General features: G+C 41.0%; 1 protein-coding gene and 1 long non-coding RNA gene across 2 annotated transcripts in view; both read right to left on the reverse strand.

The window, feature by feature from the left end:
- Positions 1 to 19,556, reverse strand: part of LOC124282487 — a 35,185-nt gene extending 15,629 nt beyond the window's left edge. The window contains exon 1 of the long non-coding RNA XR_006900169.1: positions 19,225 to 19,556. This is a non-coding gene — a long non-coding RNA (uncharacterized LOC124282487). The remainder of the gene's footprint in view (positions 1 to 19,224) is intronic.
- Positions 19,557 to 23,221: 3,665 nt separating this feature from the next.
- The window catches only part of LOC124282489, a 207,789-nt gene continuing 203,885 nt past the window's right edge, over positions 23,222 to 27,125 (reverse strand). The window contains exon 13 of the mRNA XM_046718497.1: positions 23,222 to 25,624. Within this exon, the coding sequence (XP_046574453.1) occupies positions 24,899 to 25,624 (726 nt within the window). The 3' untranslated portion in view covers positions 23,222 to 24,898. The remainder of the gene's footprint in view (positions 25,625 to 27,125) is intronic.

Genomic DNA, 27,125 nt, shown 5'->3' on the forward strand with positions numbered 1-27,125 from the left:
AACATACAGCTGTATATCGACGGCGTAGACCACGCTCAGCAACATACAGCTGTATATCGACGGCCTAGACCATGCTCAGCAGCATACAGCTGTATATCGATGGCCTAGACCACGCTCAGCAACATACAGCTGTATATCGACGGCGTAGACCACGCTCAGCAACATACAGCTGTATATCGACGGTCTACACCATGCTCAGCAACATACAGCTGTATATCGACGGCCTAGACCACGCTCAGCAACATACAGCTGTATATCGACGGCCTACACCATGCTCAGCAGCATACAGCTGTATATCGATGGCCTACACCATGCTCTTCAACATACAGCTGTATATCGACGGCCTACGCTATGCTCTTCAACATACAGCTGTATATCGACGGCCTAGACCACGCTCAGCAACATACAGCTGTATATCGACGGCCTACACCATGCTCAGCAACATACAGCTGTATATCGATGGCCTACACCACGCTCAGCAACATACAGCTGTATATCGACGGTCTACACCATGCTCAGCAACATACAGCTGTATATCGACGGCCTAGACCACGCTCAGCAACATACAGCTGTATATCGACGGTCTACACCATGCTCAGCAGCTCAGCAACATACACCATGTATATCGCTGGCGGTCTACACCATGCTCAGCAACATACAGCTGTATATCGACGGCCTACACCATGCTCAGCAACATACAGCTGTATCGATGGCCTACACCATGCTCTTCAACATACAGCTGTATATCGACGGCCTACACCATGCTCTTCAACATACTGCTGTATATCGACGGCCTACACCAAGCTCAGCCTCAGTTAACCTTTCAAGAGTGCTGTGGACATTCGATTCCCTTTGGTTACCTTCCATAGTGAGCAAGATGTGAGTGACTCATCAACGGATCTGAAGGGTATAAGTGATTGCACTCTCTTGAAGGGTTTTGTCAGTGGCTTCAAGAGATTTTGTCCTCAGGCACTCGCAAAATCTCAGTAAAACAGTAAAATATGTATGTTACATATTACCCAGGTATATCATCATCAGGTGCTATAAGATTGGGACAAGTACATAACCATTGAACAACACAGTAACAGAACTAGTGCTTTCAGAACAGTTTGTGAAACTGTTTCAATTTAAATGCAAATGTCTGAAATAATCCACCCATGCCACAGAAAGTATCAAACTTGGGTTTTACTACTCTCTTCACTTGACTTGCATTTCCACCCACACGGAGCAATAAATCCACTCTCTATTGAGCTAATACACTACCTCACTACCTAATCACTGCTTTGCGTGTGCAGTGTGGGCAGTTTCAACCATAAAACACCACTCGCTGCCACAGAATGGTCGAAATGACGGTCCAAACGCATCCCTTTGCATCTCAATTTCGAGCTTGATTTTACCACAAAGTTCGAGTTTCTTTATTTCCGATTCATAAATCACCTCCCGTCTCTCACGCAGTATTTATAGCGATATTAGCCGGTGTATTCCTTCCCTAGTCGTCTGCTTGTTGTTCGCACCAGTTCTCTAACCTGCCCAGCCACCGGTCCCTAGGGAGGGGTAACCTCGTTCTTCATCTTCACCCCCTTCATGCAAGCTTACGTCTCACCACCAGCTGAAATTACCCAAGTCAAAGAGGTCGCAACTGTTCTTGAACAATGTTGACCTCCCGCTCTAGAGAGCAATGTGCGTAGCTGTTGGAAGATTACCTCCACGCGAGGAGAGCTCCCTCGGGCACCTTTTCCCGATCTTCGCCCGCCCGGTTTGGTCCCGAGGGGTGGGGGTCAGAGTAGGCCGACCCCCAGGGTTGAAGACCGATAGGGCCACACTCCAGCTTCACCTAGACTAGATTAATAAACAGGACATTTAACCGATATGTGACATTTACTGAGGAGTGAAATCCACATCTCGCCCGTCAAATTGCGACAGATTTAGGAGTGGATATCGCCAATAAGATAGACATTTCAGCGCTACATAGAGCGACCATAACAGAGATAAATTTCCCGCAATGTCTTCAGGGAGGGAGGCTGTGAATTGTGACTCGCCTGCTAAACAGAGCTTATGCTTTAACGGAACGATGGGAGTAGAATTAAGTGTTTCATCTCAACGCGCCTGTCGCGAAAAGGAATTGCCTCACGTTAAATAAGAATTTGCCTACTTTGCCTATTTTATGTGACGAAATTTATGACAATCCAAACTCAAGTCTCAAATAGTTTTACACTATGAATCAGAATTGTTACCCAAATACCTCGGGGTAGATAATAATGTCTAGTCTCTGAAATAGAATTATTTGACATAAAAGACGTTGTTGAATTGTCTTTATACAATATAATGAAAAGAGCCCAGAGACTTTCTTCATTCTCAGAAATGTATCTAGACTTGCCGACTACTATAGACTATAATGAGCTGTTTCAGACAAATGTTACAGGGCCTCTGTGACAGGCTGATAGGGAGATCACTTTCAAAATGATATAGTTTCCGGGTAATGTTTGTTTAACATGTGACCCCGAAATCAAAGTAATGAAATAGATGGTTTTGTTTCCACAACAACGGAAAATGCTGTAAAACAATATCGGTATGAAGGGTATTTAATATGGGACGTGGTTTAAGTTTGGTTAAACATATGTTTCAGTTTTCTTGTTTTTAAACCAGAAGGGAACTGCGACGGATTATGTATTGTACAACACAGCCTCAGCCAGAGTGACAAGTGAAATCCACACTTTTCATCCAAGTTAAAAATAATCTTAAATAATTCTGGGCGATTAAAAGTAAAGTTTCCTTAAGAAAACTTTTCTGATGTCATTTTGAGTGATAATAACAGTTCTTATTCGGGCATATATATTAACGGATAAACTCAGATTCTGGTCCCTCGAAGTAAATGTCAGTTTTCCCGTGAAAGGTAGTATTAGAGCGTTGAGGGAGATCTATGGGAGTCGGATGGTTTTGATGAAGTGTCGACATAGGTGCCCGACCCAAACGCACAGGTGAGGGTCACGTTGACCCAACAATTGACCCGCGCACGCGGGGCGTGGTAGGGTCGAGGTGGGTCACATCACGTGCAGGGAGGGGTGATTCGGGGGTGAGGCAAGTCGAGTTAACTACCCCCGACACGTACACCACGCGTGCCGGGGCTTCAACAAAACGCATTTAAACAGTCATGAGACATTTTTGGAAAACAAATATTCACCGGTATGGCATGTATGACACTGTGATTGTCTCCCAGCCGCATCGTAGCGTTATCACTTCTCTGATCAATCGCCGCTCAGAGGGCACCAACACAAACGATAAAAATCTTGTGTTTTCTTTGTTTTTGGCAAATAACCCTCCAAGTAAGGGTCTCATTTCCGAGAAAAAGTAACTCGATCGGCCCTTTGTTTTCGTTCTCCCATTGCTTTTGTAGACGTTCCGAGGAGCCGTTCATTAATAACTACATTGCCGTTTGTTTAGGTGTAAAGAGTTTCACACCATTTATTCCCGAACAAAGCTTGTTTGATTTACGAGAAGCATGGTAGGGAACAAAAATGAACGTTTGGATTGCTCCCCACACAATAAAGTCATTCCGTAGTGTCTGGTCTTTGTCCAGTAGGACAAATTCTGCGACCCAGCCTATTCTTACAATGAGATTTCTATCTATCCCTACCGCTCCTATGAGGTCTATATTACCACGATGTTAAGAGAATTAATGAGACAACAGTCACCCAGACATAGTGTAGACAATAGGGCTCTAATCGGGCGTGTGCTGGCCGCCAACTCCTGTCAGGACAATTCTCATTAATATTCCGTTACGAACACCGACATGCATAGCTGTTGTGGAGCTGATATGAACATGTTATGTACAACAGCAATATACACGCTCGAGATGTGTACCGAAGAGAATGTAATACAGCTGAAACAAGTTCTGTCGGGAAGGAAGTGTCTGACAAGAAATACACCTGTCAAATACAATGCGTTTACAAATGTGCCCGTTGCTAGGATTATATGAGTGAGTTTCATTTTACGCCGCTTTTCTAATCATTATTGTCATATCAAGGCGGGGATACCAGAATACGACTTCACATCTGAGTTTGATTTTAGAGTGCATTTAGAATTATTCTTGCCCTATCAGAGCGAAAATACCAAAAGGAATTCACATACACCAGCACCAACGATGAGAATAGAACTCAGGTCTGGACCTTCATGAGCTAGCTGACGCTTTAACCACTGACCTACCTATCTGCCTCCAGAACCACTGACAAAGAGATCAACATTCCAATATAAACAACCGCGATACAGTATTTTCAGCGGCGGTATTTCTATTCAAATGTTTACACATACAATGGGAAATGTTTGGGAGTGGCTATTCTTGACTATATCTTGATCACCAAGATAACAACCGTTGGTCGGTTTGTTGTTAAACGCCGCACTCAGCAACACTCCCAGCAATATGGCGGCGATAAAAACATTTACATATGTCGTAAACGTCACATCTTTCGATCATTGAAATGTCTTAATGATCGTCATTTAAAAGCGTATAATTTTTGCAATACCCTACTCAGGACTAGTTTTTTTGTTGATAGCCCTGTTCTTTCCGGTTGTTCCACCCTTCAGAATAAACAGGTGCCTTACTGCCAACCTTCTTGTACTGAACGTTGACTATTGTACATAATAAACAATGACTTCTATATATTGTGACATCACTTGTTCAATCTGACAATTCTGCGTGCAAGGTACCACGTACTATTACACATAGAGCACTTTATTACAGTTCTACAAGTATTCTATTATTCATAATGAATAAAATTCAATACTATACAATGGAACTCAAATTATCATCTTTGAAGCAAACTTCATCAATTCAAATGTCAACAAATATATAATTTGTACTTTAGTTTTAGCCATACAATGTTCGTCATCAAATTCATGGTACATCTTTCTTTCAGCGATATTTTGACACCTATTGTGTTCATTTGACACGCGTTCTTTAGATCCAAAACAACTTCCTGTGAATGCACCACCATCATGTCAACCGTAGATAGCCGGCGCATGGCTCCTTTGACCGTGCGCGTACGACCAGAGAAATAAATAACTGGATATGGTCAGTAATCCCGGGGACTCGTGGCTTATCTCGTATTTGGTCAGACAAGCCTTGACCACGGGTGTCCAAAACATAACCAGCCCTAGTCATACAAAAGAAATATAAAACATGCCGTTCTGTTTGTTGTGGCCACTCGTGGATCGTTGTAGATTAACCCCGGTCTTGCTCGCGCGTGCGCGGTCGAGGTCAAAAGCCTAGGTCAGAAGATGAAAATAAGGCACTGAGGCAGGGGATGGTTTATCCGCAAAAAGGCATATTTGTCATGAAATAAATTTCAGGCATGGCTGAACATGATTTTTCAGTGAACAGCCTCTGACCTTCTTCAGTATAATCATACGTCTTTGGGGATGGGTCGCTTGGCTAGAATGTGTGCTATGAATGGGCATTTCACAACCAATATGGTCAGAAAGTGTTTAAAGATCGACGCTGCCCTAAAGCTTCAGTTTCCACACTATGTTCTGAAATAGTCATTCTTAACATATTTTACAAAAAAATGTTTAATACACTATATTAATAGTAAAGATAAATTGATAGTCGGCTAACAAGAATGAACACGTATGAAAATATGTTTAATTAACTTAACGCTCGAAAGATATCTATTAATACTTTATAGTAAAGGATTATAAGAAAAAATTGCTTACATAAAGTATTGGTTTATAATTTTATTCTTATTTATCCGCGTGGAATTGTAAAATAGGTGTAATCTTCACATATTAGACTTGACATTTCCATAATATATAGACATACGTAATTACTGCATTCTTCATTGATCAAGTATGACATATGATACGGAGGGCAAATCTCGAGAAGAATAACTTCCCGAGTTATCACGTGAGATCTCGGAAGGTCAGACTGACATGTTCTAAATTCACACCTGCTTCTGTCTATGTCCTTTACTCTTGAGAGCGCTACCGCCCTGAAATGTACATCGCTCATATACTTAGATATAATGTAAACATACTTGTAAATCATAAACACAAAACAGCATGTCAAATATGTATACGCATTGCGAACATGACGTTGTTAGGAAACAAGCCAGTGCCGGGTGCCAACACTTGGAAATATTTCAAGCACGTAAAAAGTATAAGCTCCTCACAAAGATCATGTGGCCTGCGCATGGCATAGGGCACTGTGTCGAGTCTGTTGTGATGATCATATGGTGGGCGAACCAATACAATGTCATATGAATGTGAGCAAAGCTGAACGAACAAACCAAAGGAAGCAATACAACACAAATACACACATATACTCACATATTTTGAAGTGAACAAGCTTAAATTAATTAATAAAAATAAATATTTCATAAAGTTCACAGGTATATTCGCTGGTCTTAATTACAACATACCACTTCGATTAATAAGTACTTTCAATATGGAGATGAGTATATAAAAAAATAGGGTAATTAATGTTAATAATATGTTGAGGCTACGATCATACAAATTCAATTAATTTCACAATTTATAAAAAGATTCATCAAGTTCATAAAACAGTCACATGAAAAATGGCGATATGTATTCCCAACAAAGAACAGTATTACTACAAACGCCTATTCTCACAACCTAATTCAATAACAGGCAGCTGTAATACTTTCTTTAACTTAAAAATATCCCATCGTGTGTTCAACAATAAAAAATGTTAATGAAACCGCATTCCTTATACAATATTTACAATCCTCTCCAAAGCAACGAACCTTTCGATGAGGCGGTATTTGTGCGCCCCACCTATAACATACCGGATCACACTAAGTTCGATGTGATGTGCAGTGACTATTATCTCAGCAAATAATAAGTACGATATTCATGCGGCAGCATTAGATTTGATTCGGGAAGCGGGATTAAAATGAAGTGTCGGCTAAGTTAATTTTGGAGGTCTTAGTGGGTTAAAACGCCGGGTCCAAGTCTAACGAAAGCTCGCGGCCTTACTATTTGTGTGACAAACGCTATTCGGCCTTAGAACTTTCCACCCATCACCTTTCCCCTGTAGCTGATCAAGAAACGACAAATTCTGCCATTTGTATGCGTGGGGATGAGATTCTCGCTAAAATCTCGCGTGGTTGAAATTGACAAGCGGAATACGCTCTCAACATAGTTCGAAGGTCAAGTGAGCCACGATATTTCTTTTTCTCCCGAGAAGCTTGGGTTAATGTTAGCAAATTACACTGTCGGTCTGTGGTAATTCAAAATGACAGGTGGTATGAAGGGAACAATCAAATGTTTGAGTTGCATACGAGTATGATGGCAGTCATATGGATCTACTGAATACCGAATGAGAAAGACGTAAACCCTCAGAGTAGAGGGGTTTCTGGAGTTCTGACGGAAATGCAACTGACATTGACATGGGAATACGAATGACGCTGAATGAACAACTCGTATTACTAAAATGATTTTTCTGAAAAGTAACTCATTTTCATCTTGATGTTTATACAGAAAATATAAATACACGTCCATATAAACAAAACTGAAATTGATGATGTGTTACCTCTCATATATCCATTTGTGTCGGTTAAAAAAGGATTGAGTTTTTAATTAAAAAACCTTCCAGTTAATACTCAACAAATCCTTGTAATAATTCAAGTGGAACGAATATCGTTTTCAAATAAATTTGATTACAGATGTATAATAATTGATCAATATCAGACGCTCAGTTCAATTTCTTCCAAAGCTGAACAAACAATTCTCGCCGAAAAACGTCTGTTCTTGGTCTGTATATCCACATATAAACACATATAAATGCAAATTCGATCCCTGTTCGTCAATTGGATTGATAAATGAAATTATTCTAAAAAAGGATTTAAATTGAAAACAGGGCGGACAAATTTCTAAATGGAATATTTACTATGGGAACAAACAACGCATAAAGCATGGCCTATCTCCATTCGTCTTTGTGGAATTATTATCGAGACCTGACAACAGTATACGATTGTTCAGCAATCAATAAAAATCTCCAGAAAGAACTGTAGTAGCCCTCAAGGGAACAATGACAGCATCCTCAATTTGTATACAACCGGTGTTGTTGGTTATGCATGGGACTAGCATACCCGTTTGCGAATTTCACAACATGTACTCTGTCACAGTGAATGCGTTCACAGCTCTCTCTTGGATAACATTGTTCAGTTTTGAAATCGGCTGGTGAAATATTCAAACCTTCTCCTGCTACATAAATGATCCATTGAAAACGCACCTCATGTACAATTTTATCTCAAGGGCTAGTTAATAAATGCAGCTGGTAAATATTGTATTATAAGAGGACTTGTCGAAGTTTAACTACTGTTAAATCTCAGATGACAATCTGCGACCAGGGACATCGTGGGAAATGTCGAAGACCAGTTGCTGTGATTCCACCCGGCTCGCGTGGGGTTGATTATTGTCTATTGATAGTTACCTGTTAAAACACCATATAGACAACAATGTTCTCACACAAAAGACATAAAATATTTATTTTGAACCAAAAATAACACCTTCGATCTGATGTTTTTAGAAAATATAGTGTTTGTATAATACATAATATATATACTCTTTATCTTGCTACCATTTTGTAATCAGTTTTGAAGTAAAAAAAATCGGGACTAATTGTTCACAACGGTTCATTAAGATGAACCATTCACTCTTGCACGGGCATGTTTTGTTAACGGGTCGCTGAAAAAGCTGTCCTTAGATCGCTGGATGTTAGTTAACATACTTCACTATTGACTGAGTCGAACCAAAATGATAAATCATGTATCCCGAATTCGGCATCTGACCTTAGTCGATACAATAGGTCCAATACATTAGTTCATTACTTCACAAAGAATACATCACGGAAAAGCTCCGTATGGAAAATAAGAAGACACCCGGTGCCTAACTTTTTGTGGTTTTAGAAATGCGTTTAGACATTGTCACCTTCACGGGTAATGCTTCCTCACACGGTTAACCCGATTACATGTATCGTGCAAGTGGAACCAAGGTACCCGAAAATGAAATGAGTGTGACCGGTGGAATTCTTTAAATTGTCGTATTTTCAATATTAGAATACGTACATTTTGCCACGAAGTATTAACCGCTCTCGAACAAAAGTTACCATGCTCATGGCTGACTTGAAACCAGATTTTAACTTTTAATTAAACTTTATTGATTTTACATTCATCTTCAGTGCATATCCTTCGTGCATCAGTATCGGTAATTTTTCATATTTCAAACCTACAAATTATTCAACAAGACTATTCAACAGTCAGTTCCACAACGTTGTCTCCTGAACGACAACCGAACGACATTGGACTTGAGTAGTGTTTAAGCCGCGTCCCTGCGGTTTGCGTTAAGTCGTAATGTGTGGGTAAGGTGGGTATTATTTTCGAGAGGGAAAATGAAAAATGATCATTATTCCCCAAACTACAAGCGATGTTGTTTGCATGCGGCGATAATCCCGAAGCAAAGATATTATTTCGTACGATATGCCGATATTTTATACAGGGATTCCTGACGAGGGAAGATAAATAACCCTCGGCTCGCTCGTAACCCGAGGGGCCGCTAATTGAGGAAAGCCACAACTATGAACAATATGAAAGTTGATCGCACGCGCTTCGCTCAGCAAGGATATCATTTAAACACACGGGATGAAGTAATAATACATGGCGCGTATGACTTTAAAACGGATTCCATCCTCAGTGTTTTTTTGTTAATCGAACAAGAATTACCGACAGTGGTTACAGTAGAAAAATATCAGTTGATAAAACAATAAAATATAGTCCTTAGGTTTTTGTGGAAACGAAAGGCTGCTAATCAGGTCTTAGGATGATTAGTGCTCTTGGCCGTGGTTCATTACAATGTATAAGGTAGCGTCATTTTCCGTTTTAATGGCTACTGTGCTACGACATAAATTATCCTCCTAGTATCCCATCATATTCTTCAAAGCCTCGGTGGGAGATTCTAGGTTCTTATTAACGACGAGAGTAATTAAATCGAGTCGTTTAGTTCTCCCGATAATTTTTGGAAGGACAGGCTCGGAGTATTTTTTCTTGTCTAACTCTTCAAAGACGTTGCTTCGTATACCGCGAAACTCATTACTCCTCGTCGATCGGCAGGAGACATTATCAAAGTCAATCGAATCAATTTTTCCGACTTCAATGAATAATAATTATTCTGTATTGCGGTTAACATAAATCCGCGCGAAATTGCCTGTCAGCGTGCTTGTGTTGGGTGCGCGACGGTGATGCCCTTCTGCCTATCCCTAGCCAACCGCAAGGCCTCTCAATCGCAGGCAGTTCAACGAACAAACATGCCGCCAAAAATTAGGATATAATAAATTAAGACGAGTTCACGACGAGGCGAAGCACCGCGTCAATTTTCTAAGGAATAAGATTAAATCCGCCAATCGGAGCGACAAGTTTTGGTAAAAAATAAAAGATTGCCAAAGATGCCGTGGTGATAATGGTCGCAGGCAATTTTACGAAAAGTCGCCTTCAGCCGTAACCTATGTCATTTTTACGACGGCAGATGTCAAGCTTAATCTTATTTTGGTAAACAGGCAAAAGCTTCCTTCTAGCCTCGGATTATCGGTGCCAAAGTTAGGTGATTAATTGCAGGAACCAGTAATAAAACAGCCTTGTACGACCTGGTTATTCGTTATTCCAGACTGGAACTTGTCCCTGTACATTTCGGTATATTTCATAATTTAGTGGCAACGTTTGATTGACATTGACATTAAGTTGTTTTGGTCGTTGACAAATAAGGCCTTCCATGATTAATGGTCGATTTGGTTTATGTACTGTTTTATTACTTAACTTTATCGAACGATATAAATTGTTTATAACTGCGTCAGAATTTGATGTACAGTGGCATTTTAGCATCATATTTATTGCCGAACTTGTTTGAGTGAAGTTTTCTATTTTATTGAGGGATGCGCTGTCGGTACACTTTAAAGGAACTCGACTGAAAACAATGAAAACAGACATTCTCCCGGGAATGATTCTAACACGACACAAAAAACCTCCATCGATTACGTCATCACTGAATGGGGATTGTCCTCCTCAAACCACTTGTGAATACCTTCAATAAAGTAACAATGACAATATTGTTTCAATTCCAGACTCTGACTGGAGATGGATTTACATTATTTTTTGGAAAAAATATTTTACATAGGTCAAAAAGTGAGTGACTTTGGTTTTATGCCGCACTCATCAATATTACAGCTATATGGCGGCGGTCTGTAAATAATCGAGTCTGGACCAGACAATCCAGTGATCAACAGCATGAGCAGCGATCTACGCAATTGGGATAAAATGACTTATGTCAACCAAGCCAGCGAGCCTCACCCGATCCCGTTAGTTGCCTCTTACGACAAGCATGGGTTACTGAAGATCAATTCAAAGAATCAAGGCAGATATGCGGGATGACTATTAGTATATGGCCAATAAGAATATCGGTAAAATGAATGTTGCAAATAGGCAGAACCGGTTGGAAAATTCCCTCAGCAAAATGTACCACACTTCTATTCAAACACCGGTGTTAGAATTGCCACATTCACTTCGATTTGGGTACCCAGGTTCGAACTCAAAGAAACAAATTACCAATATATAGAATATGTTTTCAACATTTATTGTCAGTAGCCATGGCTATACGGCTAATCATATGCCGATGTGACGTAGGATATTATTATGAGTACGAGAATGTCCTCTGCACATCCAGTGCAAGGAGCACAGGTGAAGAAGTATTATCCATTACCTGATGCATTCCGCTGGTCAATGAAGCCCCAAAAGCTGTAGCTCGTTTAAACAATTAGTGAAAATAAATAAACATACAGGCGTTAAAGACCCCTCGATATGAGTGAAACACTGGGGCGGCTTTAGTTCCAACCCATGGAATCAGACTCTTGGCAACATAAGCACTTAACGGTACATTCGGACAGTTTATCAAGGAGCTTGTAAGCAATCGGGTCTGGTCCAGATATACTAGTCTGTCGTACAGACCCTGAAGCAAATATGTCCCAGAAAGCCCACGCAAGTCTAGAAAATGTGGCAAGTCTAGATTTCCACAGCTTCTGAAAATGAAGAAAGTCCCTGGGCTCCTTTTTATTGTATTTACAATATTAATTTAAAAAAAAAAAAAATTTCTGTAAAATATGTTCATTTCAGAGACTAGCTGTTAGTCTGCATGTATATCAGTGGCCGATGTAGTCTCTCTCGTAGAGATTCCAGCCCCAATTTCATCATACACCCCTGTACCTATTCTCATCATGTTTCAGTCTTGTGAGGTTCCGTTCATATTCGGATGTTCCCTTGTAGAATTACTTTATGTTTCGTCAAATTCATAACTTCATCTCAGGAACCATATGTTAGTTTGTGGATAGTGTCAGCACCGTTCCTACGATTAGGGTTCGCGCCAATCATTTCGCCATGTCTTGACTGGGTCCAACCACAAGTTCTATCACCACCCAGTGCCACGTAGCTATCCAATACTTATAACAATCGGGACCTACGTCAAACAGAGGTATTAGGAAACAACATATCATTGCAGTCTGTTGACATTCGAGTCTGGACTGAACAAACCAGTGATTCGTATTATGAGCAGAGCCCCATGACGTATGGGAAGGTCCACACCTAGTCTTGCTCCGAGGCTGCACTGAAAGCTGAGCCCATGGGTGTATAGTAATCCTATTCTTCCAAGAGGCAAGTCTAGATACAGGCTCTAAGGACCCTAGTCTGTTTTTTATTCTTCAGAAATTGTCATGTAAACTATTAATGTTTACCTTGGACACTTGTGCAAGCCTAGTCTACAGTCACTGATCTATATTCGTGTACATGTACCAACCAACACACCAACCACCAACCTTCACACTAACCAACCAACACACCAACCTTGACACCAACCAACCAACTAAAACCATCTAACTAACCAAACCAACCAACACACCAATCAACCACCAACCTTGACACCAACCAACCAACCAAAACCATCTAACTAACCAAACCAACCAACACACCAACCAACCACCAACCTTGACACCAACTAACCAACCAAAACCATCTAACTAATCAAACCAACCAACCACACATTTACCCACTAACCAACATACCATCCAACCAAGGTCTTCATGGACACCATCATGTTGATTAACTGAAGCGTGTTCTATTTGATATCTGAATATTTTCGCTTAATGAAGCGGAATGTAAGTTATATCCTGCCTCAATAGTTATATGTGGTTAAGATCATAACCTCATTAAAGTAAAGGTAACCTCCATGAGACCATATTCCAGCACGTAAGAGATTAAAATCATAAGCCGGGGTCGAGAAATATTTAGGTCCTGTGGTTATTGACGTAATGATATTTGTCGAGTCGCCTGACAAAGTGGCCCGGATGATTCGATCTCGCAGAAACACGGGTATCCAGAGATTGCGAGAGTTTGTGTTTTGTTTCAGAGCACCAGCAGAGGATTTCAGAGACTTAAATTGTTATTATACGCCTTAGTAGATGTTGTAGATTGGATTACGGTTTTAAAATTACAGTTTGGAATTTGGGACTGATATCTGGTGAAACTTAAAGGATTAAGATCGGGGTATTTACGTCTGTTTGGAGAATATTTTAAAACCGGTTTAAAGTACGGGGACGTCGTTCAAGTGTCAGCTGAAAATGTTCAACTGTTTTCATGAATTGTAGAAATATCACTGCCAGTAATGATGTTTTCAAATATATTCTTACTTCGTAAAATGAACACAAGGCTTGGACCTGCATGAAAATTGATACTACGCGTGCCAGAAGCGGTACCATTTACAGTAAAGGGGGACGACTTCAGGAACAACGTTATCCGTTATTCCATACTGATTTAAGGTTATTCTTCATTACATTGTCTTACACAGACTGGTACAGTTCAAACACGTGTTTTCAAGAGACTCGACCCTTAAATTCGCGATATACCATAAGGGAGATAACTGCAGTGATTCCAAAATCGCAGCATGCTGGAGAAAGTATATTGTTTTACTAAATAATCTTCTTAGAACGACGTATCTCAACGTAACTAGCCCAACGTCACTACAAACGCGGGGTCTATTAGCATCATGACAAGACGTGCTTGAGAACGTAACTACCCTCCTCCTGCATTTACACGTAACCCAACCCCTTTAATATGCGCTTGTTATCTCTAACCTTTTTCCGTCGACCTTTCGTCTTTTGTATGCACCAGTGTTGTCAATCGGCACATGCTCGGGTCGGCACGTAACCTCGGTGTTATCGCTGCAAGATGCTTGATCCGACCCTGTGCAGTTTCACTCCGCGATATCTCAAGAATTTGCAAACAGCACATAAAAATTGGGCGGTGATCTTTTCGTGACATAAATGCACCCGCCGTCTTAATACGGTTTGTGCTTCAGTCGTTTTCATTTACGTGACAGATAAAATAGAGACATACCCGCCAAAACCCTTTTCCTGGTAATAACACTATGCAAACATTCCTTTGCTCACAGTAGCGAGAATATATTTAGTGGTTTCTTAAAGGGAGACATCGAGGAAGAGAAAAGTTTCCATTTCCTTTAAGTTCAATTAATGTGTATATTCAAATGATATATTTAAACAAAATCCCTTGTGATTCTGTTGTCTGCGTACACGTCAAGTTTCCAGTACACCCTCACATACTTGAGACATTGATGTCTGTCTGATATGAGTTCTGGTCGCCTGTACTCCAGGTTAGACTAACATCTAGTCTCCTACTAAACAAAGTTTAGAGAGAGTTAAATAAACTTCATAAAATATTTTAAAAAGGAGTCAAGGGACGTTCTTCTTCTTCGGTAATCTAGACTTGCCAGATGTTTTAGGCTTGCCTGTTTTTCTTTGGATATCTGCATTTCAGAGTTAATCTGTCTCACAGTACCTGAAACGTATTATTTTCGAACTGCTTAGCCCTCCCTGCTGTACTAAAGCCCTGAATGAAGCATGTCTAGATTTCCTCAAGTTCTAAATCTCCCATCTCATTGGGTCTCCTTTTCAATTTAAATCGAATTTTTTTTGTTACTGTCAAAATTATATATAATTCAGAGTCAAAGTATTAGTCTGTTCCAGGGTCTGTGTCACAGACTGCTCTAGGAGCCTTGTATTTTTCATAGTCTCCATTGGACCCTACCGAAAGTCGTCATAATCACCATTGCAACCTAATCGGCGGAAATATGTTTCAGTGATTAACAACGAGCCAAACAAACACAATCATATTTCGTTCCGTCTACAGCAGTCAGTACGTTAAGTGTAACCTTAAACAAGGAAGAGCATCGCTAGAGGTCGCCTATCGCAAGACTGGTTTCCCCTTAGGCCTGGCCTTGCCCGATGTCGCAAGGAGTTGTCACCCTCTTATCGCACGGGCATTGCTGAGGCTCTGAACCAGTGGTACTACTTGTCACACCTTGTAAATTAGATACAATCAACTTATATTGTAACTGATATTTCGCAAAGTAGATCAGTGGCTTCTTCGATACAGATTATTGTACCACTGTCACTACGCTCCGTCGCACTCCAAAATAAAAGTCCTTATCAATAAAGTTTGTGAAATTTTGTACTTCCTAACTTAAAGAAGTTATGGCCACGTATGTTCCACTTACAAACAACATGCTTTTTTATTGTTTTAATGAGCAATGTGTAATTCGAAGGGTACTGTTTTCATAAATTACGTAAGGACATGCATGTTTCAAGGACGGGGAGTGAGTGAGTAAATGTTGCTTTAAGCCAGATCAGCAACTTTGCAGCTATTTCTGTGAAAACAGAAACAGACACAAAAAAACAAGGTCCTCTATTAAAAGATCCGGATAAACAAGGTCTGTATTATCAAGATAACAAGGTCTTCTATTAATAAGAACGCGGAAAAAACAAGGTACTACATGGACAAGATCAAGAAAAGCAAGATAAAAAGGGACGCGAGTCCATATCATACGATCATGAAACAGAATGTTCCATATTAGCAATGTACTGACACACATGGTCCCATACTAGTCCGTCTCACAGTCCCTGAACCATATTATTTTCCCCAACAGCCTAGCCCTCCCTTCAATGCTAAAGCCCTAAATGAAGCAAGTCTAGATTTTTCCCCAGGTTCTGAATCTCTGGTCTCCCTGGGGCTCCTTTTCAATTTAAATGGGCTTGTTTGTTGCTATCAAACTTATATATATTCAGAGACTAAGCGTTTGTCTATGTCTCATACCAAAACTGACTGACTGACTGAGTTTGGTTTTACGCCGCTTTTAGCAATATTCCAGCAACATCACGGCGGGGGACACCAGAAATGGGCTTCACACATTGTGCCCATGTGGGGATTCGAACCCGGGTCTTCGGCGTGACGAGCCAACGCTTTAACCATTAGGCTACCCCACCGCCCCTCATACCAACAAGTTCCCGGACACAACAAGGTCCCATTCCCAAAACTGCAATTCTTGTCAATCAGCTCTGGTTAACAGAATTTACTATTACCAAAAATCAGAAACATAGATATTTTTCCCTGTTAACTAAAGATAAAAATAGAAATCCCTTGATAACAAGACCTTTTGGAACATCTATCCGTGAAGCTCCGGGTTAGAATCGGCCTTCAGCAACCCATGCTTGTCGTATGAATCGGGATCGGGTGGCCTGACTTAGTTGACACATGTCACCGTATCCCAGTTGCGTAGATTGACGCTCATGATGTCAATCACTGGATTTCCATCCATCGTCATATGCCCGTAACATTATTAAACAACAGATAAGCAAAAAAAGGTCTTTGATTAATGTGTTTCCCAATTGACAGGGTCCTGTAAAGACAAGATCTCTAATAAGCGAGGGTCCACAATTCTTGGTCAACTTCCTCTAAGGTAGCGCTGGTACAAATGTTACTTCCGTGTCCAAAAGTTAACCAAATGTTCAACATATTCCCTTCAATTCGCTGTTATTAAGACCAATCATCCAGCGTAGAGGTTAAACCAACAGACTAACTTCTCAATGACAGTTGGCGATACCCTCCTCATCATCTACCCTTGAGAGAGACGAAGATCAACGCTGCTAAAACAAGGTCACCATCACAAAGGTACCACGCGCCAAAGGTTAACAGTAGTACCGACCCGAGAGCGCAAGAAGCCATTGCTTTCAGTTGTATTACTGTCAGGAAATAAAGCACCAATCTACAGCCTGTAATCCCGTGGTAAAACATCCGGCAACCCTATCCTCTCGAAGACAGGAACTCGTCTGAAGCGCCACAGAGGCCAGCGAACCGACGTCAGTTCATAAAGGTTCTAATATACCAAGGTTAACTAGAGCCTGAACTGTTGAGGAACCTCCATTGATATAGAATAGAGTCTGTTGGCCTGTGGAAGACCCGTGGAAGACCCCAGACGACCTGTATCGGCCCTCGCGCGTATCTAGGTGACCCAGACGCTCCTGGGGCACAGCGGACCACGCGAGAGCCGTCCCTTGACCACTCTGTTGACCCACATATTCGTCTTCGGCTACCGGTTCTGCGTAGATTTATGGCCTTTGAGTTACGCTAGAGTAACCGTGTCTGTATACTTATGTATGGCGGCAGGACGAGAATGCGAGATGTAGACTTTGTGGAGTGTCAGGGGTTGTAGTAACACTGCACGTCTCGTTTCACCCATGTTTTCCAACGCCCTAGACTTGCACATGTTTCTAAGGTAATAATTGATATTCTAAATGATAATTTCTAAAAATATAAATATTCCTCTAACATATATTCCGCTTATCTAGACTTGCCTCTCTGAAGGATTTAATTACTATACATCCATTGGCTCAGCATTCAGTACAGCCTTGAAGCCAGGCTACCTACGCCCAGACCTTAAGTACTGGCCAGGAAGAGGTAATTCGCATAACACCATAACATGACACTATATCCTGCTAATTTTCAGCGTTGGCATGCATGCTCTGTGAACTGTCATAAGCCATTGGCAGTTTATTTTCTTGGAACTTGCAATCTAGTATTTGAATTTTTCATCCTTCTTACAAACTGTTTACAGTTCAGATGTTTAGAAATGAAATATGTTGAACTTAAGAAAATATAAGTAAAGGAGCTAAGGAGCTGTACAACTTCAGCCTGCATTTCATTATGGTCTCGACACGCTTCCATAGAATACAATCATTCCAATTGTACATGTGGGATGGATTATTTGTTGCCGAGATAGATTGTATATTTCACTATTATGTATATATTTCTCGTGTTCTTTCACTGCTTTTGACATACTCGTGTGATAAGCCATTGAAAACAGTTTTTAGCAGGTTAATCGTTCCTTTAACCTTGAGCGAAAGTTGATCTACAATGTCAACTCGCTTTCTTTGACTAGGCTGCGAGATAAAGAGTGTAATTTAACAATACACAGTCACACAAGAGAAAGGTTAGATTTTCGAGATAATCCATGCTCCAGAAATACAGGTGCACGAAATGTTGACTGTATTCAGTCTCCGTCTAATCAACAGGTAAGAAAAGTTAACATGGTGGATAGGTATGAAGCTATGCGAAGTTAGCTTCCCTTTAAACATCGTTTATGAATAACTTAATAGTTTATTTCAGTGGATTTCGTAGTGAAAAGGGAGGCGGGGTAGCGTTCACTCGTCACGCCGAAGACCCGGGTTCGATTCCCCACTTGGGCACAAAGTGTGAAGCACATTTCTGGTGTCCCCCGCCGTGATGTTGCTGGAATATTGCTAAAAGCGGCGTAAAACCCCAACTTACTCTTAAGGGTAGCCTAGCTCGCTAGCTCACGCCAAAGGCCTTGGTTTGAATCCCCGTGCCCGTGGGTAGAAAGTGCAAAGCCCGTTTCTAATGTCCCTGCTGTTTTATTGCTAACTATACACACCCGTTTAATATATATTTTGTCCCCCTCATCACTCATAACGGGGTCCAGTTTCTCAGGTACACTGTTAGTATTTGCTCTGCAATATTCCAGCAATATCACGGCAGGGAACACCAGAAATGGGCTTCACACATTGTACCCATGTGGGGAATCGAACCTGGCTCTTCGGTGTGACCAGCGAACGCTCTAACCACTATGTTACCCCGCCGCCGCCGTTCTTTGGAAGATGATGCAGACTTGCCCTTGGATACGAGTTTGTTAGATGGAGGATCTTCAATGCGATTTAATAAGCCGATTCTTTCAACATTTCCAAAATTTAATTTCTTATTAAACTATACAAACCCGAACAGACAGATGAAGAAAATAGAGACTTACTGTATCCAAGTTCAGACTCCTTTACTATAAGTGACCGAAGCTCGTTAAAAGGTTTGTCCCTGTGTCCGAGTTCACCCTTGCAAGTCATTAGCATGTGTCTGCCTAACCCGTTATTCATTCCATACAAAAACCATTTGATCTTTCCGTTATGTATATCTGGTCGCAGTGTAAGTAGCCACGAGCGTGACACGATACCATTATGTCTGCGAGTAATGCCGTGTTTCGCGACTCCGTGCCATGGTCGCGTATGCTCTCTCAAATGCAGATGAAATCTGAAAATGACAATATTTTCTGGTTAGGAAACTGCAACAGGAGTTGAAATGGTACAATAGTGATTATTTCAGTAATTCAGAAAAATATAACCGAAAAAAATCACGATCGTCTCACCACTGCACGCGAAGCCCCCGTTCTCTACGAGGGTGATTACAAGAGAAATTATAGGACACGCAAATACACTCTCGCGTTCGTGACCACAAAAAGCACATTTTGTTATTCTATTCAACGTTTGGAGCACGATGTAATATTTCAATTATTCTCCTGTAATTGAATCAAAATAATGGAGAAATGAAACTAGTGACTAGTCGCAATGCTGTCGCGCTGATGAAAAGCCGTCTCTTGCATCGTTGTCAGTCCAGCGCACAACTGTGATTGAGCATCGAGATATATGAAAGAAGGAAATTGTTGTATTTTACACAATTCCGTTTTATGGATTCAACAGATTAGCAAAATGGGACATGTATAAATGAAGGTGACTTCAGATCGCGACGTCGGATCCATAGCCATGCTTCTTGTCTCCGGTCAAACATTATACAATTTTGTGAGAATTTCATCAACCTTTCCTTTGTTTTGTCTTGACCCTTAACACGCCGCATTCACCTTAAATCCGTTAAGGAAATAACCATTGAGCCTCCTGTCAGAGACTCGGGAGTAAGTTCAAAGAGCCTGGTCACCATTAAGATAAGGAGCCAGGGGTTCCACGAGCTGGATGCCACTGTGTCAGAATTCAATGCGTTTTTTAGCGAACGATGGATAGTTTAAACAGCTTCAGATAGCACTTGATATACAAGTTATATGCACAAGCTGGATGATGGAGGGGGTATCCTATGTTTCAGAGAACCTCATGTAGAAGAGTTTATGAATCTGGTCGTGGATGTTCTTGTTTCTTAGTAACGTCGTATTATATTGCGGTGTGATCTGTAATCTATCCCAGTTAACCGAAATATTTCAAAACGTTGCACTGGAATTGTGCGTTGATCAAAACGATATATCTCAGGGTGAGGGGCTATAGAAATTGAGGGAATGTTTAAAACAAAGGGCACAAAGCAAGATATGATGTTGGTGTAGACAACAGCATCCGGATTTATATGAAGAAAATATTCTGATATTTCTGGAAATAAAAATAGAAATAGAAATCTCATACAAAGCTCGAGGTCAAAGAGGCTCAACGTAATTTGTCCATCAGTACTCTTTACAGAAGTGTCAAATTTCTCCGTCATGTTTACCTCCCCAAACCTGTTCCCTTTCAGCTGAAACACCATTCAACAGTTACATCTCCGAGACAGTCATTGAGTCACATTAACAGGCTGGCAGACCTTAAGTACCACGTGACCTAACTACGGCGCAGTCTTTGTTCGAGACACGTCATTAAACCTGCCGCGGAAACAATTTGAGTTCAGAGTATTGTCAGTGTTACCTAATCCCCTACAACAGTGTTCTTATATGTTTGTTGGGACCTTTAAGAAATAAAGCTGTGGTCCACGAATTAGAATTTCTTTCCTGACACAAGTACGGAAACAGTGGTTAAGAACGTGGATCTTGGGGTCATCTGTACGTACAACACAACACACAACTGACAAGTCAATCGAAGCGATTCAATACACTTGCGATAATCCGGGACGCTTCACAATGGAGCCACATGTCCTACGTAAGACATAACGAGCCCTTTATCAGTACACCCCACTAACAAGTGGCCAGGAGTGGGGCCCATCCACCAACGAGCGTCCCATCTAGCTACACCGTTAATCCCTCTCGCCCCAGACACGACTGGGGTCAGACAAATCGAGGGTCTAGATCTGCGAGAAATTGTACATTAATACCGTAAACGCGCCGAGAGATTGGAGAAACACTACACCCCATAATATAGAGTTCCTACACTGCCAAAAGGTCTTGGTCGAGACTAGAAGTATGACTGGGCTCGCAAGCCACCTCAATCTCCCCGTAATCCTGAGATCCGTGCCCTGTGTCTAGGTTGTCAAGTCTTCAAGTCAGCACTCCTTCAACAAAGGCATGTGCAACTCGTGCGTACAGCACCGGTAGACATAATGACAGTTTAACGGTCAAATGTTAGGTTCGTGGTATAGTTTATCTCGACACAGTAAGAAAGATTAGTTCAGGATAGGCCAAGTACCTGAATACGATACAGGGTGAAAAATGAAGAGGTGTTTCTCTCAATCCTTATTTGCCCGTTAACGTATAAACAAAGGGCACGTGTAACACTGATACAGCCACAGACGACAAGGACCTCTGATTACCCTGCCCCAAGACAATAAAACATCAAGAACTCGTCATGTGGTGCCATCTGAAGAGTAAGTGTGCGAGTTAGATTCCACAAAGTTTTGAAAACTATTCCAGTGGCGTGTCAGCGTCTATTTAAAAAAGAATTAAGAAAATATAAAAACTAATAAATAAATAAAAACGGGCTGGAAGGCCCTTACCACATTGGAGAAATTTACGAGCATTGCAAACTGCTTACACGTCAAGGATCATAACCGTCGCTATTCCAGGATTCGAACCACGACTGAGGGCTATGTCCGGTTCAGAACGCTGTCTCTTCATTTGGAAGAAACCGAAAAAAATATCGATATTTTGTACTAACTCTTCGAATTTACAGGTTTTTAAGAGTAAATAACTGATGTTAATAAGCAAGGTATGGATTTAAGGTTGCATTCAAAATTGCCTCACTTATGAAGAGTGCGTGCGTGTGTGTTATTGAACTAGTCGGGAGTTTATAGCGCCATCACACTAAGACACCGGAGGCGGTGAAAGAAACTTTAATATGGTGTTTGGGTTGGGTTTCTCGACGCTCACACACACTTCTGATATCGGGCCATGTCAGATATTTTCTGGGGGAAAGCCAAAAGGAAAAGCGTCAATGAGGGTGGGTGATGACAAATTAACGATCATGATCGGCGGATCCTGGTACGAAGGTGCGAACACAAGCTCGTGATTTATGACAACGTTTCATAATATTCAGCACATCCTGTTCATAACGGGGGCGGTGGGGTAGCCTAGTGGTTAAAACGTTCTCTCGTCACGCCGAAAACCCTGGTTCGATTCCCCACATGGGCACAATGTCTGAAGCCCATTTCTGGAATATTGCTAAAAAGCGGCGTAAATCTAATCTCACTCACTGTGACAAAGACATTTGGTTTCTTAAACAGTAAGTAACACAGGGATCCGTTACTGAATGTACATGATTTACATGGCTTTGATCATTACCAACAGAAACAATGATATACACACATTGTACACATGTTGGGAATCGAACCCAGTCCCTCGGTGTAACGGGCAAACGTCATAACCACACGACTGGACCATGAACCACAAAGACGATTCACTACTAGTGATTGAGTTTAGTTTTACGCCGCACTTAGCAATATTCCAGCTATATGGCGGCGGTTTGTATATAATCGAGTCTGGACCAGACAATCCAGTGATCAACAGCATGAGCTACGCCATTGGGATACGTTGACATGTGTCGACCGGGTCAGCGAGCCTGACCACACGATCCCGTTAGTTGCATCTTTCGGCAAGTATGGGTTACTGAAGATTAATTCTAACCCGGATCTTTACAGGTTAGATTCACTACTAAACACTAAGTAAACCACCTGATTATATATCTATTGTTTATCTTCCATGCTATGACAGAATTACTATAGTGGTATTAATTAATCCTATATATTAATGAATTAATACTGGTAATCATTGTGCAGAATTACATTCTTGACCCATTGAAACTCTTCCACGAATAGTTCTCTACGAAGGATAGACTATACACCCGTCGGTCGTTTACCCTAGTTGTGGGATTTAGATTATGGGAAATAGATTAACATCAAAGTCAGTATTACGCACAACTGCAATAAACAAGGAACCTTTAAACCTCCAGGAGAGATGACGACAGTCTACTGGAAAATATTACCATAAAAACCCAGGGTGCCGTTGTACAAAGCGATCTTAGCGCTAAGGTTACCGTAACTCACATTCATTAACGTAGACTTAAGGTAGCCTTAGCGCTAAGGTTGTTTTGTACAACGGCACCCTGGCACCAAACAGCCTTATGAATTCCAAACAAAGATCAAAACAACGATCGCGGTTCTGTAAGACTGATGTCTTTAAGAAAGTTAAAAGAGTTCCCGGGGTTTGTCTGTTTGGTAACTCCATTGTTGAAAAGATTAGCTTTGCGCGATATAATTATTGATATTCTGAAAGACAAATGGACAAATAATGGAATGATTATCGACGTGGCTTCATAAAACTGCCTTTATGAACATAATGCTCGATAAATGTATCCATCGAGGCTCAGGTAACACTTCCTGTATGGTGAAGCACACCTCTGTTTCGAGTTATAGTTCTTGGGAAAATGGCTCCACTTAACTGGGATCCAACGATTATGAGGATATTACCCAGATGCATCGTGGGTACCAAGCGGAAACTGAAAATACAACGCCCAGGTGCCACAAGTAATTCTAGACTTGTTATCGATGGAGCCGAGTTTAGAAATTGAAATGTTTCTTGCATAATACCTCCGCGAACAAAAGAATGATGAAGGGGGTTCTAAGACCCAAGATCAGTAAAACGGTAAGCTGCAGACAAACTATTCTTTGATACACATTTCTATTAGATACGGTACTGAACACATTTTAATATATGTATAAGACACAGTCGTTTTGTATATGTAAAGACATTTTGTTGACCGGAGAAATAGGATTCCCACGGGAACGAAGGCTTAGTTACAAAGATTACTCCAGCAACTTTGCTATGATAATGATAAGCAGTTATAGATTCCAAACAAAGAAATAGTTTTCAATGATTCACTTATAATTACAAGCTGTGCTTAATACCAAAGATGGTTAATACGAGTTATTAACGTGTAATGATTTACAGAGCAAGGACGACATCTCATCACCATACAATGAGGCGCAGATCCGAGCCAGTATCTGTAGGTCATACTGCTCATTTGTGCTTGCTCTTTAATTTCAGTATGGTAGTGATTGCCGTTTGTCCTCTTGCATACTAATGATGAGTTATCTAATGGTCATAATTTATTAACTCAAAAGTACATTACCATCAATTTCAGAATTGAACGGTGAAAACATTCACAATTATTTTGAGATAAAAGCAAGTAAAAATAAAGAATAAAGAAAATATATTATAAAATCTTTTTTTCTAATCATTTCCATAATTGATCGATCTGATGTTTTAAAAACATACAAAACTATATGGTTATAATTTGGTATCACAGAATATGCAGCATCATATCAAACCATCACAGACTAGCTTTCTAGAAATGGCCAAGAACTCCTACGTCAGCAAGCCTGCGAATGCGCCTAAGCTCAATGTCAAGCGTACGCAAGCGCAATACACGTCGACGACCAGACGCACGGACGCCAGCGCCCTAGCCATTGCGCAGCCCACTGGTCACTTCCGGTGTGCGATATTCCATGTTATCCACGCCCAGTCTCTCAAACGTCCTGACCTCTGGCCTCCGAGCAGCAGAAGGTCCTTCACAAGCATCCGGGGATTGTCCTGAAATACTCAACACGGCACTGTAGTTCCTCGGACTCAAACTGTCACCACTCATCACGCTTCTGCCTGGCTGAGTTTTCCTGGGCATAGAGTAAAAATTACTTAGACTGGATGACTTTATGAATACTTTCTTCTTCCCAGAAGGATCTGGATTAGGTTTTGGATTGTCCCTGGTAACCAAGGACGTCTTTGTCTTAAAACTGTTGACCTTGAATGCCGGTTCCTTCTCCTCTGTCAAATTCGTCATAGCAGGCTTACCTGCAGCAGCAGCAGCACCTTTAGAGGAGATTCCATTTAACATGTCTCGTCTCTCCCTCCAGGAAGATGCACTGGAGAAGAGTGGTTTCCTGACACCAGGTTCTGCAGCAGGAGGGATGTCAGCCTTTGTTTGATGGCCATCCAATGCTGTCTTGCCCATTGCCTCCCCCACAGTCGCCATCCTGTCTAAGGCCCCGTGCTTGAAGAGCTGGGCCCTGGTGAGGGCATTTCGGGCAGCGAGCTGACCAACAGAGGGTTTCCTTTTGTAGAAGAACCGAGTGTTTGTCCTCGTCATCTGACCGGGTAATGGGGCATATAGTGTTTTCGAACGTTGAACCTGCAGCAAATAAAATGACAAAAATTGTTGACGTTTGATTTATATACCTTACTAAATGCCTTATATATATTCGGAGGGTCGGTCTTATTGTTTTCCAGGAACAAATAAACTGGATCGGAAAATGAAACAAATGATGACAACCACATTTGCCTGCAGCAGTTACAGTCTGAGAGGCAACGTGTTACCCCTGATTACGGATGTATCAGTAATTACATAATATCGTGTAACCCATGACGTGGTCATTCAAGCATAGACCTCTACTGAACGAGCATTATGGAAGCATTACACAATAACCAAAACAGCTGTTCGTCAGATCAGGTAAAATAACAGCAGGGCAAAAAAGTGATATTTCAAATAGAACAATCAAAACCATGCCATTGTAAATTTTGGTCAATTAATTTATGTTCAACAAAATAATTTCCTGCTTCAAATATCCGTTGTGTGTTACGCCTGTGTAATATGGCGAAAACCAGCATGGAGGTAATTATTTCTAGTGGCTGGATGTTGCATACCGTGCTGAGACAGGGTGCCATAATCAGGCAATTCTTATTCCGGACACATATCGTCGGCTTCATGGCCCGTTACACGCCCTCGATGAATCTCTTATACAAAGTATAAAACACATTAAATGAAAAACTGTGCAAACATAGATTTAGAAAATTGTGGAAACGGGGGACCCCTTAGAAAGTCTTGGCATCTAACGACAAACTTAAAATGAGATTCCTTTTCAAAGGTAAAATCATTTCTTGTCACACTCAGTTGAAAATATATTAAAAGTTTATTCACGAATCAGCACGGACTACTTGGCAGTAGTTTTACGCTACGTAACACCTTGGTGTTAAATGCGACGCTACACGCCCGGACCACCCTCTTCCTATTTCCGTGTGAATAGTATTACCCTTCTCAACAATCCGACCATTAAAGAGCATCCACACAGCTCAAACTGTCTCAACTTACAAACGCGAGTTAGTTACGGTGGACTTCTCTTTAAAAAGGAACAGTCTCAAATGCTTTACCTTTGGCAATTTCCTTTTTCTAATTACGAAAAAAATCATTAATTTTATTGCTACTTGGATAAAATGAGTCTTTGATATAACAGCAGTTACAGGTGATTGGGGAAGATTTATGTGCGCCAGTGTGATATGATATTATACACATAGTAACAACTCATATCGACTCGGTTACGTAATTGTCAGAATTAATGTCAAGATTCAGGATGTAAATTTACCTCATGCTGGCATTTGAACAAGAAATAATCTCATCGATAAAAAGGGAAAAAAAGTATCTTGTTGAGGATCATTGTCTCAGCGAGCTCAGGAAAGCCAATTGGTTAGAGCGACGATAAACAACGAAGACATGGGGTTGCTATCAAGACGACAATGTGAATTGTGGGGTTGGGCCTTTGTACAGAAGGGAAATTGTATTAACGACAATGAGATGTTTTCCCGCACGGAACACTATGACATATGGACATTTTATATGGTTTCATTAGCTGAGAAAT

Source organism: Haliotis rubra, unplaced genomic scaffold (assembly GCF_003918875.1).
Source record: "Haliotis rubra isolate DU_JTF1 unplaced genomic scaffold, ASM391887v1 Scf3, whole genome shotgun sequence".
Classification (NCBI taxonomy): Eukaryota; Metazoa; Mollusca; class Gastropoda; order Lepetellida; family Haliotidae; genus Haliotis; species Haliotis rubra.